Below are 15,215 nucleotides of genomic sequence, written 5' to 3' on the forward strand. Positions count from 1 at the left end.
GTGGAAAAGTTTGACCTGCTTTCGAATGAACTTCACGAGAGAGCCACCATTTGTGCCATTTTGCTGGAATTGTGTTCATTTCCATGTGTCGTACTTGTCGGGCAGTGCTTCCCAAAGTGTGCTACCCAAACTCCCTCTAGTGGTACACAAAAGAATTTGTGAAAAGTCTTTTTATTTGAATTGCACTACTTATAGTATTCATTCATTCATTCATTCATTTATTTTGCGTACCGCTTCTCCCCACTAAGGTCGCGGGCGTGCTGGAGCCTATCCTAGCCATCTTCGGGCGAGAGGCGGGGTCCGCCCTGAACCGGTCGCCAGCCAATCGCAGGGCACATAGAAACAAACAACCATTCGCACTCACACTCACACCTACGGGCAATTTACAGTCATCTATTCTTTAGGAAATGTTAATTGTTAAAAAAATAATAATACATTTGGTCGAATTTGTATTTAATTTCTGTGCAAAACATTTAATGTAATCATTATTTAACTCATTCACTGCTGCGAACGTTCAACTGGAATCCAACCGTTTACTGCCAAATATATTCGTCAGGTATGTTTTGCAGTGCCTAGGCGTTGAAGACAGTCTCTCCCAGCTCGTCTGTGAAATTCAGGTTTGTAAACCACTGTAATGACTAACAGACACCAGTAGATGGTGACATTGCATCGCTTTGGATTGGAGATCGCAGTAGTCTGACGAAAGTGTGTGTCACGATCCTGAGAAAAGATGACGCAGATGATGGAATGAATGACAAATGGCATGTAGAAAAACGTCGTGTTCAACTCAAGCCATGCAGTGTTTCTTCGTTGTGTGCCTGTCAATGAAACGAAATGTCCTTTAATAGGTTTTGTCGTGGTATAGTTTAAGGCATCACAGAAGCAAAAGAAATATTAGCGTCAAAGTCACTGTTTCTTTTCACAAAAAGCTCCTTTTCTCTGCTGTTTGTTCAGAAACCAGTGTTTTCGGTGAAACCAACCCATGTTCTACTGCTGAAGAACAGAAAGAGGTAGAAAACCGTTTTTTTCTGGTGAAAGGAGAGAGTCTATTCTTTCTTTTGGTAGGTTCAGTGCTTTTGGTGTCACAGGACACAATATTCTGCCAGTCGATGAATTAACAAATGTAAAGTTTCAACCACTTGAACATTTTACACAGTTTGGACAAACAATTCCGTCATTCTGTAGCAAACCACTCGGGGGAGCCACACTTAACGTACTAGACCATCTCGCTTTGTTTTTGGTCTTTCCCTGTGTAGGAAGTCATGCCGGGCAGCCCCGAGAACATCGCCTTGGGCGAGTCTACGCTGTCTCAGTCCCGCGACCAGCTGACGCCGCCCAGCCGCACGGAGAGTACGGTGTTCAGCCTCTCCCGCAGCGAGTCGCTGTGGACGGCCGAGACGCCGCCGAGCCGCTGCCAGGTCTTCTGGTTCCCCATCCACTTCATGTCGACGGGCGGCGGCTTCCTGGTGTGCGGCATCATCATCAGCGGCCTCTACTTTGCCGGACACAGCCGCAAGGTCAGCAACATTCTGGGCCCCGCCCTGCTCTCCATCGGCCTCATGGTGTTCGTGGTGGGCGTGGTGCTCATCCCCATCACCAAGGAGAACAGACGGCTCGCCTTGAAGAAGCCGCTCGCCTTCCAACGGCATCCCGCCTTCAACATATGAGCGCGAGGAAGCTTCTGCACCCGAAGCATGACTTGCTTTGATAAGCCAAAGAAGGAAGTGGCTCACTCCATAATCACCATACAGGGATTCTTATATAGTGGACCTTGATAATTCCTTAAAGAGTCTACGAAAAATCCCTTTGTAGTGAGTCGTGACGATTTTGATGTAGTGGACCAGAACCTCTTTGTTGGGTGATTATCCTCGCATCTCCAAACTTTTCAGGAAATTAAAATGAATAGCCAGATTGCATGAGGTAGCAAACACCACATCGTTCGTGACTATTATACCTTATTATAACTGCTAACGCAACATCACCCCCAAATCATGTTAAATCGCTAATTTAACACGTCCAATTTTTTTTTTGCTATTTTATGTCGCTGTCATTTATAAAAATGGTACAGACACGTTAGCAGCACATCGCCAGCGCTAGCCATCCACATCAAAGTCTTCGCTCATGCTGACCCCCACAACCACACAAAAACCTGTAATACGTGACGACTGCGATGACATCATCCATCAGCCGTGACTGATGCAAAAAATACAACGATGAGCTCACAAAGCGCTTTCTTCTGCACTCATCCATTTTTAACAAAACAGGATGACTCAAATGTATTTAACCATCTAGACTCAGTGTTGCTTATTGAGAAATTTGATAGCCGCCGTCAAAACAAATGTTGAAATGCTGCGCAGTGTTTGCTCGGTCTACCAGTCTTTCCATTTCAAGCCTCGCTTATACTCCAGATCTGGATGTCCAAAATGGTGGCTAAATACCGATCATGTGATCAAAAACGATCTAAGGCTGTGCTGCCACCTCGATGCAAACTGCCATTGAACACCAGTGAAGAAGAAGACCACTCAATGCAAGATTTTTTCGCTGTGGGTCCATGCAAGACTCTTCCAACAATTCTCTCCTGATTGATCTTCCGTTGACGACCCGGTTGACCTCTGACCTTCCTGCCTCGTCGTTCGACCGGGAATTCCCTCAGCTTTCTACCCCCAACCACAAGTTCTGCCTAAGCGCGTTTTCCTGTCCCCTTGCCCCTTTGGGATTTTGCTACAAAGAATTGAGCTGTGGATTACGGAGCATTACACGACTTGGCCGCAAAACCTGTTCCCAATCTTCAAAGGCATTCTATCTGGACTTGGACGTGAACTGCTCTGTATCTGGACAGTGAAGTTATCTACGTGGCCACTCAGGCGTTTGTCATCGGACTGGTCACAGTTGATGTTACAAATCATTTCCAACTATTGCCGTGGTTTGATGTACTGCGCTTGGTTGGGTTCTAGACCACCACACACAGCCATGACAACCTTGTTGCAGGTTCTTGCTACTTATGAGGCCTGTGTTGAAGGCTAATAAGCGCTATTTAACTCAGATGCATCAGATGAACTTTACAGTAACAAGACATTTCCAGTGAATGATCCCGAAGGGAATCTAATCTGATCAGGTTTGTGGATGGTCCCCAGAGGGCTTCTTGGCGCACCGGCTGGCACAAACATAAAGCTACAGAACACAGAGCTTGTAATAAAAGTGTCATACAAAGTTTTTTGTAACAGTGGCACCTTGACTTACAGGTGTCCCAACTTTCGAGTATTTCAGGTTACGAGCAGCCGCTTTGTTTAGAATCTTTGCTGTGTGTTGAGAGCTAAAATTTGAAAAGTCCACCAAAAATCCCTTTTGTTGTTATTAGGGACACACCTTCTCCCCATTTATTTCTGAGTTTGTAACACTAACGATTCATTCATGAGACTGGGGTGGGAAAACGGCTTAACTGGGCCCGATTTGGACAGTTTCACTTAGGGGGTGTGCTCACTTTTGTTTACCGTGGATAAGAAAGTAATGGCTGTGTGTTCTTTGTTTTAGGGCACGGTAAATGTACACCGACTACTGGACATTGTCGCAAAGTGTCATTTCTTGTGTTGCCTCATGAAGATAGAATTCAGTTAGTTACTCACATGTAAGGGGTGTGCTCCCTTTTGTGAGATAGTGTATGTGACTTCTTCCCACTACTGTGGAAGGATGCCAGGGAGATACTCGGGGATGTCGATGATGGAAAAGTGCACTTGAGGGCGGGACTAATGCGATGTGATCACCGATATGAGTAGATTAAACGCCGCTTGACTTTTCCTCTCAACTCAAGTGAGCGGCCAGCAGCGGCGCACATTCACAAGGAATATTATGGCACATCATTGGTGGACGTGATTACTTCACCGACATGTAAACTGTGTATTTCACTTTTAAATCATGTCATAAATCACAACAAACAACAATAAATTGGTTCACATGTATTTAAGCCATGTTACACTTTTTAATGCACACACCGATAAAAACAGTACAACATACATTTGGCTGTCGAATCTGCTTTTAGAAGGCCGAAGGATTTACACTGAGCGTGTGGAGGCGTACACGTGTGATTGTGTATGTGAAAGTGTGTGCGTGTGTGTGTGTGTGCATGCGTGTACCAGAGGTGGGACCAAGTCATTGCTTTGCAAGTCACAAGTAAGTCCCAAGTCTCTACCCTATAGGAAATAAAATAATTATTTTAGGAAATAATCATTAACTTAGAATGTTATGGCTGCAACACGTTCCCAAAAATCTGGGACGGGCTCATGTTTACCGCGGTGTTACGTCACCTTTTCTTTTAACAACATTCAATAAACAATTGGGAACTGAGGACACTAATTGTTGAAGCTTTGTAGGTGGAATTCTTTCCCATTCTTGCTCGATGTACAGCTTCAGCTGTTCAACTGTCCAGGTTCTCCGTTGTTGTATTTGATGCTTCATAATGCGGCACACATTTTCAATTTGACTTTTTCAGGTCTGGACTGCAGGCAGGGCAGTCTCGTACCCGCACTCTTTTACTACGAAGCCACGCTGTTGTAACAATGTGGTTTGGCATTGTCTTGCTGAAATAAGCAGAGGCGTCCATGAAAAAGACGTTGCTTGGATGGCAGCATATGTTTCTCCAAAACCTGTATGTACCTTTCAGCATTAATGGTGCCTTCACAGATGTGTAAGTTCCCCATGCCATTGGCACTAACACAGCCCCATACCATCACACATGCTGGCTTTTGAACTTTGCGTCCATAAGAGTCCGGATGGTTCTTTTCCTCTTTGGCCCGGAGGACACAACGTCCACAATTTCCAAAACCAATTTGAAATGTGGACTCGTCGAACCACAGAATACTTTTCCACTTTGCGTCAGTCCATTCGAGATTAGCTCGGGCCCAGAGAAGCCGGCGGCGTTTCTGGGTGTTGTTGATAAATGGCTTTTGCTTTGCATAGTAAAGTTTTTTAAGTTGCACTTACGGATGTAGCGCCGAACTGTATTTACTGACATTGGTTTTCTGAAGTGTTCCTGAGCCCATGCGGTGATATCCTTGACACATTGATGTCGGTTTTTGATGCAGTGCCGCCTGAGGAATCGAAGGTCACGGGTTGGTTTTTGGCCTTGCCGCTTACATGAAGTGATTTCTCCTCTTCTTTTGATGATATTATGGACCGTAGATGATGAACTCCCTAAATTCCTTGCAATTGTACGTTAAGGAACATTGTCCTTGAACTGTTGGACTATTTTCTCACGGGGAATTGGGGTTGTAGCAGGAAATGCATTATCTTTCTAGTGAGGCAATTTCACACAAATACAAACATGAATATAAATAGATTTCAATTTAAACTTGTATTAAAAACATAAGGCTTTAATAAAAAAAAAAAGAGGAACACAAGTTTGACATTTTGTTATAAAGGCACAATTTTATCCAACTGTGGTATCTCAGTCAGAACACTAGAGGACACTTCATACAAATATTATGTCAAAAAGGGTCGAAGAAGAAAAGGCCACGAAGAAGAGTGTAGCTTCATGTCGAGTAGATGCTTGCTGTGTGCTGATCGGTAAATAAAGTGAATGTAAAAAAAAAAAAAAAAAAGAAATACAAAAATGATTCTTGAGAACACTTCACTGACTAAAGCAGCCTGGAATGAACAGGAAGCCTAGACAGCGCACGGCCGGCCCGCCGTGTAACTATTTGCGTGATTGCTCACAAAGCTAACTGCTAATGCTAAGGAAAACAAGCCAAAGCCGTACGATTCACAAAATGGAATCTGCATTTTTTTTTTTGCAATAATTAACGTCCTTATTGTTACGTTAATTGTCATTGTCGTTTCTGTGTTTGTTCCCAGTACATCGTGCAATGTGTCACATTTCTTGTAGACTCGTGGCACAGGTGCCTGTGCGTGCCCCTCCTCCTTCCGTACTGACATCCGGGACACACCTTGTTGACCGTGTGGGCGTGTCTCTTTTGTGGCAGGTGAGCATCGAGCATCGTCCTTCTGTTTTTTTTTTTTCTTTCCTCCACGTCCTCGCCCGTTATTTTCTTTTCTGTGACGTTTCCTCGCTCGTCGCCATGGACGTGAGGAGCCTCCCGGGCAAATGTTTGCCGCTCGTCTTCGCTGGCATGTCGCTGGACGTCGTCGGCCTGACGCTGCTGCTGGTCGGCGTGTTCGCGGACGTGCGCGCGGCCGACGGCCAGTTCTATGGTGACTTCCTCATCTTCACGGGCGCGCTCATCATCTTCATCAGTTTGGGCTTCTGGGTCATGTGGTACGCGGGTAACGCGCGCGTCACGCCGGACGACGGGCGCGACGCCCGCCGGGCGGCCGGCCTGGCGGAGCGCCTCGTCCGCAAGCTGTCAGAGAGGCTCAGCCGAAAGATGGCCGCGACGGCGGGCGCGAGCACGGCCAACGACGCGCGCGCGCACGACGGGGAGCTGGCGGGAGACACGAGGCCTCACCGAGCCAGCAGGGTCACGTGGGGTAAAGCCACCGCCGACAAGGAAATGGACCTACAAAATTACAACAACAATCTAGGATACCGCCGGGAAAACTACAATACAGGAGACGACCGGGAAAGATACCACGAAGGATACGATAATGAGGCGTACACAAAGGAAAACTACGGACACGACAAACAAGAAAAATATGGCAATAAAGAAGTATACAACCATGAAAACTACAAAGAGGAAGCATATGACAATGAAGGCTATGATGAGGTCATGGACAGTGACAACAAAGATGAAGGCGAACAACTGTGATGTTACAAGAATCTTAACAACAACCCTTAATAACTGCTGGAACTAGTAACGTGACATGATTAAGGCAAGCGACGGCGTTTGAAACGTCGGCTCGGAGAGCCCCTCACTCGAAGTTTCGGACCGTACGAGCTTAATGGTGGATATTCTTAACTGAAACTTGTCAGCCGATCGAAGAAGGGCTTTCCCGAGTAGCAAACAAAACCAAAGGGTTGAGGAATTATGTTGAGAAATAATCAAGTTATACTGTTTCAATGTAATTTGAGGGCGGTTTTTGACCAGATTTTTTTTATGGGCGATATCACGCAAAAAAAAGCATTCCCCCAAAAGGCCATCATCTGATTTTCAACATTCTTGGTGTGTCGTACTCGGTCGGGTTGAAGTGGTCGTTCCAAGCAGACTGTGATTTTCGGCAAATCACGTCACGTCGCTACCATAACACAACCACACCAAAAAAACTAACAAAAAAAAAAAACACAACAAAAGATATGATAATAAAAAGCTATGACAAGGAGGGATACAACAATGACAGACAACCAAGATAAAGGCAAACAACTGGGAGACTAAATGACCCTTTATAAACTACTATTACAGAACTACAAAACCGACAATGAGGAAAACCACAACAGAGCACAGGATAATGAAGGATACAAGAATGTAAAGTACAACAACAAAGAAGCATCCAACCATGAAGGCTACACTTGTGGATAACAAAGACAACGGTGAACAACTGTGACACTACACAAACAACAACTTTTTAATAACTATTAGGACACTATTTTTGCACTTTATTACAAGGCCTCAATCATTGGAAATGTCTCCTTTTAATTAGCCCTGAATAAAGGCCTTATAACCAAAATTGCTAGGCTGGAATGGGAGCACCCCCTCAAGTTTCCATGGCGACCGACAAGGCAAAACAGCCGAGTCATGTTTGCTTTTTGATTTTCCATCATAGTCACGCGACACCCGGCCGACCGGTTGGGCGCTGTAAACTACACAAACACCGGGATCCTGACGTGCACGCGCGCACACACGCACAAAATGAGCGGACGTCATCTAGGGGAACACGCACGCTTCGTCCTTAATAAAGTGGTGACGTACGCCGTGTGTGTATTATGTATACAAGTGAATGGGGTTTGATCACAGACTGGATTAAAGTAGCGCGTCAAGTTACCACTGTATTTAAATGTAGCCTCCTAGTGTAGCATCATGTAGCTCAGAGCTTCTCAGTTGGTCTCACCTTAATTGGGACTCATCAAAGCAAGCACATTTCTCTCAAAATGTTGCATGTATGTATGTCAAATGTCTTTAAAAATAGTTACAATTTCAGGGACTGCTCAAAAGAAACAAAATAATTATACTACAAGATTGAATAAAAAGTGGAGGTCATCATTTTACGAGAATAAACTCATATTTTTCCAAGATATAAAGTTGTCTTTCTTCTCGGGAAAAACGTTGGGACTTTTATAGGAGTAGCAATTGTATGAAAATAAAGTCAAGAAGAAAAAGCCATAATCTTACATGAATAATGTCGTATTGTTTTTTTTTTGTTTGTTTTACATAAAAATGAATATTTTGAAGAAATGGGTTCGGCCACATAAATCAAGCACCTAGGCATGCAGACTGGTTTTACAAACATATGTGAACGAATGGGTCACCCTTAGGAGCTCAGTGAATTCCAGCCTGGAACTGTGATAGGACGTCACCAGTGCAGGCAACGTAAACTTGACGGAGCGGGATCGGCTTTCTGCCGAGTCATTCCCAACTTTGTGGGAACAGTTGGGAGCTGGCCCTTTCCTTTTCCAAAAATTCAAAACATTTCATAATACTGTATAAGCACAAGGTAGTATTTTTCTTTTCAAGAGAAAGTGGCTTTTTTGGCGGGAAAAAAACAGAATAGTCATAGTCAAAATCATAATTTATGAGATTAAAGTTGACAAATTGAAAGTCTTTATGATAAACTTTATTCTCTTCGTATAATCTAATTTCATTATATTCTTTTGATACTCCTTTGCTATAGATGCAGGCTAATTGCACTTCTAAAAATAAATAATATAAATTCAAATTCAATTAATATTGCCACAAAATTTCATTTTTTTTTTATTTACTTCTGCCTGTTAAACATTTCTTTGCTTGAATATGCAATAAAGTTTTTTTTGTATTATTTTTTTTTAAGAGGGCAAAATTGACTGCGATTTTATGTTGTTATGCCGATTGACGCTGTGATAGTCACGTGATGCAGTCAAAAGTCATCAGGCAGGTCCGGAACAAGTCGGCCCAGCGCAGGAATGAAGACGGACTACTTGACGAACCGGTCCTCCCGCTCCAGAATTCTTCAGGAGTCGTGTGAGGAGCGCTGCCAGCATCAAAGCAGCCCGTTCGGCCTCCGCTCGTCTCGGTTCGGCCATGGAGCCCAACAAATGCTCGTCCTTCTTCCTTGCTCTGGCCGTGATCCTGGACGTGGTGGGCTTCCTGCTTTTCCTCGTTGGCATCTTCGCCTCGCTGAGGTACTGGGACTTCTTCGTGTTTTCGGGACCCTTGCTGATCTTCCTCAGCCTCTTCCTGTGGATCTTCTGGTACATGGGCGCCCTGGTGGTGCCCGAGGAGGAGCTCGACCTGCCCAAAAGCGACATCCTGTGACCCCTCTGGATGGGGAGAGACATGGTCGCTTGTCTCCTGGATTCATCCGACGGCAGGACCACCGGCAGGTGAGCTCGAAGCGTGCTCGTACGAGGACGTCACCCCGAACGTCCACCAGACAGAAAAAAAAGGAGAATGAAGGATACAAGGAAAGGTTCCAAAACTTGGAATGAAGGAACATTTTGATGGGTCTCCTTGTGACATTTATCACACTTGACTCATTGGCAGGAACATTCCGAGATATCTTTAAGATAGAAGCAAAGACCTTTTATTAAATCATTGACATAGGGAAGGAAGGGGGATCCCTCCATCTGTCATCCCGTCTCTAGTTTTCTTTTTTTCACCTTAATTGGGTTGGGTTTTTTTCCATGGGGGTCACATAGGCAATTTAATGTTTTCTGTGAAAATGCACCTTACACTGTTGAAATGTTCAGGGGGCACCTAGAAATGTCCTTACTTTTGGAAATAAAAGCATTTATTTTCATTTTGCTTTTAACTACGTCTTGACCAAGGATGTCAAACTCATTTTCATTGCAGGCTACATCATAGTTATGGAAAAATCATAGAAATCTCATCATATTATGCCGTCTACTGACTGTACACTATTGCCCCTGCATGTCACTGTTATTATATATTTTTAACAGAACATTTTTGTTTGAAATCAGAAGTAATGGAAAACAGTAAAAAACAAACATAAATACTATTGTTTGAATTATGTTAAGAAAGGATTTGGTGGGCAAACATTTTTTTGTACTATTTGTAAAAGGTGAAGAAAAATTGCAATTTTTGCAGATTTTCTACAAAAAGTAAAATCAACAAATATATTTTGATTTGGGTTAGTGGGCCAAATTTTTTAACAAAAGTTTAGATATGTATGCAGTGCTGGCAAATATTAAAAAGACCTAAAACATGTCATACCTTTTTTGGTATTTTGTCTTTTTTTTTTTGTGCAAACAAAAGCGCTCACTGACAATATCTTGAATTTGCAAGTTGTAGTTTCCAGGTGTATATAGAATAAAAAAAAAAAAAAAAACAAGACCTCTAAATATAGACCTATACATTGCAAACTCAGAGAAGTGATCATTTTGCAGGGGTCTCTTGATTTTTCTCAGCGCCCCTTGTGAGGATAAGCCGTACGGAAAATGGAAGGATAGATGGATGGATGGACGTATATCCACTGGTGCTTTAAAAACGGACATTTCGAAGTGACCCCCCCCCCCCCCCCCCAACTTTATAATAGCAGTTTTAGCTCTATATAGCTATATATACACTTGTGCTTTTCACTAAAGAAAAATAAGGTCATTTCTATGTGAGCCCAAACTTGAACACTAGTGCATGCCGTGTTATTATTCACGTCCACTAAACTCGCTTTGTGGCAGGAACGCAGTAGTTGTTTCTCATTTGTGACCTTGAAACTCGTCAGACCGGTAGAGCAGTCTTTTCCAGGAGGAACATTCACCCGGCCCAAAAAGTGGTAACGCGAACACACCACCTAATTAAAACTACGTTTGAGGTCGAAGTTCTAAAATGCTCTTTTTTTTCCCCCCCCCCTTTCCAATAACAATATGCCAACTTCTGTTGTCCATGTGCACACCAAGAGCCATCACTTCCTAATATAGCTACATCTCAATAAATAAGAATAAATACATTCTACTTTATTGAGATGTTCATGTACAATGCTTTGAACTGCACCTTTCCTGACTTTTTTCATTTCAAGCATTTGTGTGTTTGTTTATTTCTATTGCGCAAGGTGCCGGCTATCATGAACACCTGTTGTGGTGAGAAACACGCCTATGCGAGTACAAGTGTGTTGTGGACTTTTTTAACTTTATGGTTCTGTTTTTTTCCCCCTACTATATAATGTAGACTAGTGTAGCTGGAGATAACCCAAGCAAGCACGGGGAGAAGATGCAAACTCCACCTAGGAAGGGCGGAGTCCAGGTCGAACCCTGAACTGCAACACTATATGAGGCAGATGCGCAAACCGCTTTAACACCGCGCTGCCCCAACAGCAGAATCTTTCAATCGAAATCTTTGGATCTCCCACCATGATATGACATGGAAATGTGAATGTCCTCAACAAAAAGCACAGCTTGGCGTCTCCACCCGCCACCCTAGTGAGGATAAGCGGTCCAGAAAATGGATGGATGGAGTGAGGAGCTTGATCATGGAACGAATTCAACTCAAAGTCAAGGTACTACTGTATTTCCATTCATTTGATTGGGGTCAAGTTGCGCAGGTTCGCAAAGAGAGTCTCGGAACGAATGAAGTTTGTGAATGGAGGTTCCACTTGGCGGTAAGTGGATTCTGCCGCCGGCCCCTGAAGTGAATAACAACACACTGAACACATATTGACATGAACGCGCTGTCGGAGAGGACAGTGAAAGGAACGCACCTCGGCCACGCCTCAGCGGACACGCGAGGCGCCGCAACTTCTCTCAGACATGGCGACGACTATTATTATTAATGGCATCCATTTGTTTCCTGGCCACCGAAGAGGAAGCGGCGGAGTAATGGATCTCTCGCTTCCTCTCTCTGATCAAACTACTGCTCGCCCCCTCCACCCTCCTCCTCTATTGTGTTTATAGGCGTGAATGGTCGCCATGGTACTGGTCATCACCGTCTTCCTCGCATTTCAGACGATGATGATGATGAAGATGGTGATGGACGTGGTTTGTGAGAGCTGGGCGGCGTGCATTAGCGCTGATGCCAGAGAACCACCATAAAAACAAGCGAGTCTAACTGAGACGAGGTTGCATTGTGAGCTTTTAAGGTGGCGCCAGCTGCGGGTGAAACGTCGCTGATGTTTACTGTTGGCTCTCAACCTTGCCCCTTTGCACCCTTTACATGACCACTTTATCAGGAAATTTGTCTTCATGACAAATGTCCTTAAGCTTTAATGTCATTCAATTCAATGCTGCTTTTTTTTTTTTTTAAATATAAAATCTATAATGAATGAATTAGAAATGTTACCGTCACTTCATAGGGATCATAATGAAAAACAAATCTGCCCATATGAGATTAAATAATAATGCTTATTGTTTGGATTGATTCTGTCAGCGAAGTGTTGATTGAACAACATGTTTATTATAGCAGGGGGGGAAAAAAAGATAAATATGAAAAGATTATAAATGGTGAGGGGGAAGTGAACAGCATCAAACTGGGATCATGGCGGCATATGAAAGAGCATTAGCAAAAGTATGTGGCGCTCTCTAGTGGCTGCTGGAGGCACTTTTGACATGTGAACGGGTGATTTAAAAAAAATATTAAAATTATTATATATATATATATATATATATATATATATACACACAGTGGGTACGGAAAGTATTCAGATCCCCTTAAATTTGTCACTCTTTTATATTGCAGCCATTTGCTAAAAACATTTAAGTTCATTTTTTCCCCTAATTAATGTACACACAGCACCCCATATTGAATTTTTGCAGATTTATTAAAAAAGACAAAAAAACAATATCACAAAGCCATAAGTATTCAGACCCTTTGCTCAGTATTTGGTAGAAGCACCCTTTTGAGCGAATACAGCCATGAGTCTTTTTGGGAATGATGCAACAAGTTTTTCACACCTGGATTTGGGAATCCTCTGCCATTCCTCCTTCCAGATCCTCTCCAGTTCTGTCAGGTTGGATGGTGAACGTTGGTGGACAGCCATTTTCAGGTCTCTCCAGAGATGCTCAATTGGGTTTATGTCAGGGCTCTGGCTGGGCCATTCAAGAACAGTCACGGAGTTGTTCTGAAGCCACTCCTTCGGAATTTTTGCTATGTGCTTAGGGTCATTGTCTTGTTGGAAGGTGAACCTTCGGCCCAGTCTGAAGTCCTGAGCACTCTGGAGAAGGTTTTTGTCCAGGATATCCCTCTACTTGGCCGCCATTCATCTTTCCTTCGATTGCAACGAGTCGTCCTGTCCCTGCAGCTGAAAAACACCCCCGCAGCATGATGCTGCCACCACCATGCTTCACTGTTGGGACTGTATTGGACAGGTGATGAGCAGTGCCTGGTTTTCTCCACACATACCACTTAGAATTGAGGCCAAAAAGTTCTATCTTGATCTCATCAGACCAGAGACCATCTGGGAGTCCTTCAGGTGTTTTTTAGCAAACTCCATGCGGGCTTTCATGCGTCTTGAACTGAGGAGAGGCTTCCGTCAGGCCACTCTGCCATAAAGCCCTGACTGGTGGAGGGCTGCAGTGATGGTTGACTTTCTAGAACTTTCTCCAATCTCCTGACTGCATCTCTGGAGCTCAGCCACAGTGGTCTCTCAGTTCTTCTTTACCTCTCTCACCAAGGCTCTTCTCCCCCGATTTCTTTCTGTCAATATGGGGTGCCGTGTGTATATTAATGAGGAAAAAAATGAACTTAAATGATTTTAACAAATGGCTGCAATATAACAAAGAGTGAAAAATTGAAGGGGGTCTGCATACTTTCGGTACACACTGTATACACACACACACACACACATTTATATATGTACATACATGCACATATATCCATCCATTTTCTGAGCCGCTTCTCCTCACAAGGGTTGCGGGCGTGCTGGAGCCTATCCCAGCTATCATCGGGCAGGAGGCAGGGTACACCCTTAACTGGTTGCCAGCCAATTGCAGGGCACATACAAACAAACAACCATTCGCACTCACTGTCACACCTACGGGCAATTTAGAGTCTTCAATCAACCTAGCACGCATGTTTTTAGGCTGTGGGAGGAAACCGGAGTGCCCGGAGAAAACCCACGCAGGCACGGGGAAAACATGCAAACTCCACACAGGCGGTGCCGGGGATTGAACCTCGGACCTCAGAACTGTGAGGCAGACGCTCTAACCAGTCGTCCACCGTGCCGCTATGCGCATATATATACTTGATAATTCTGTTAGACATTCCTTGCTTCCAGGAGTTTTTCCAAAATTCACTTTGTTTACAGAGGTGGCTAACGAACTCACACAATGTACTTAAGTACGCATCGCTCTGAAAAAAAGACTGACTCAACTCTGGTAGGCTACTCAAGTAAGAGTAAAGTACAGGCTGAAATGTACAAAAGTATCATTACTTTTTTATTCTCAAAAATTGATTCACATAAAAGGAAAATTGTATTCACCGAAAGATTACAAATGTATTATTATTTATTATCAGGAAATCATGATTTTTTTTTTTCCCCATGTAAATTTTTTTTTTTTATTACAAGTATTCAAATGTTTCTCATCAATTTACAATGTTTTTTCTCATAAAGGTCAATTCTGTTTTAAATAATAATAATAATCATAATAGGGGCGGCACGGTGGACTTTTCTTAATACTCAAAGAAACAATAAAAAATATGTAAAAATAAATATAGCATGTAAAAGTAAAACGTTGTAAAAAATGCGTTAAAAAACTGCTAGAAAAATCTACTGAATGAATTGCTTCGTTACTTCCACCATTGCTCATTTGACGTAAAGTAACGAACCTATTTTGACAAAGTAGGGAGTAGAAAGTAAAGATATATTTTTCAAGTGTAGGAGCAAACGTCAAAAGTCGTCAGAAAAAAAACAATACTCAAGTAAAGTACAGATGCCTGAAAATGTTACTTACTTACTTTTGTGTTTTAGTGTTTTTAGACTGTTTTAGTGTGTCGCCATTCCTCCTGTGCTGCTTCACGTCCTCCCATATGCGCAGTGTTCCACTGTTCCCCCCAACCGAGCTTGAACGTATTCACGGATTACGACTCTCTTCTGATTTGTCGAGTGCTCGCTGCATCCCTGTCCTCAAATACGATTGGCGGACGGCGCCGTCAATTCATCCGTATCCACGCCCCCTCCCTCGGTTCGGC

At 43.4% G+C, this 15,215-nt stretch overlaps 2 protein-coding genes and 1 long non-coding RNA gene across 3 annotated transcripts; 2 read left to right on the plus strand and 1 right to left on the minus strand.

Moving 5' to 3' along the window:
- The first annotated feature begins 1,067 nt into the window (after positions 1 to 1,067).
- On the plus strand, positions 1,068 to 3,956 carry LOC133465364 (phosphoinositide-interacting protein-like). The gene has a single exon (XM_061748094.1). It carries the CDS (start codon positions 1,263 to 1,265, stop codon positions 1,665 to 1,667), a length of 405 nt encoding a protein of 134 aa, XP_061604078.1. The 5' UTR covers positions 1,068 to 1,262; the 3' UTR covers positions 1,668 to 3,956.
- A 5,149-nt stretch (positions 3,957 to 9,105) lies between these two features.
- LOC133465365 (transmembrane protein 238-like) lies at positions 9,106 to 10,310 on the plus strand. The gene has a single exon (XM_061748095.1). It carries the CDS (start codon positions 9,162 to 9,164, stop codon positions 9,393 to 9,395), a length of 234 nt encoding a protein of 77 aa, XP_061604079.1. The 5' UTR covers positions 9,106 to 9,161; the 3' UTR covers positions 9,396 to 10,310.
- A 2,517-nt stretch (positions 10,311 to 12,827) lies between these two features.
- LOC133465366 (uncharacterized) lies at positions 12,828 to 15,200 on the minus strand. Its single transcript, XR_009784615.1, has 2 exons — positions 14,982 to 15,200; positions 12,828 to 13,721 (listed from the first exon to the last, which is right to left on the minus strand). It is a non-coding gene; the product is annotated as an uncharacterized LOC133465366 (long non-coding RNA).
- Positions 15,201 to 15,215: the final 15 nt, after the last annotated feature.

This window comes from Phyllopteryx taeniolatus, chromosome 16 (genome assembly GCF_024500385.1).
Source record: "Phyllopteryx taeniolatus isolate TA_2022b chromosome 16, UOR_Ptae_1.2, whole genome shotgun sequence".
In the NCBI taxonomy this organism is placed as follows: Eukaryota; Metazoa; Chordata; class Actinopteri; order Syngnathiformes; family Syngnathidae; genus Phyllopteryx; species Phyllopteryx taeniolatus.

Bases quoted from the DNA above. Each gene is read 5' to 3' on its own strand.
- LOC133465365 (XM_061748095.1), top strand. From the start codon at position 9,162: ATGGAGCCCAACAAATGCTCGTCCTTCTTCCTTGCTCTGGCCGTGATC.
- LOC133465364 (XM_061748094.1), top strand. From the start codon at position 1,263: ATGCCGGGCAGCCCCGAGAACATCGCCTTGGGCGAGTCTACGCTGTCT.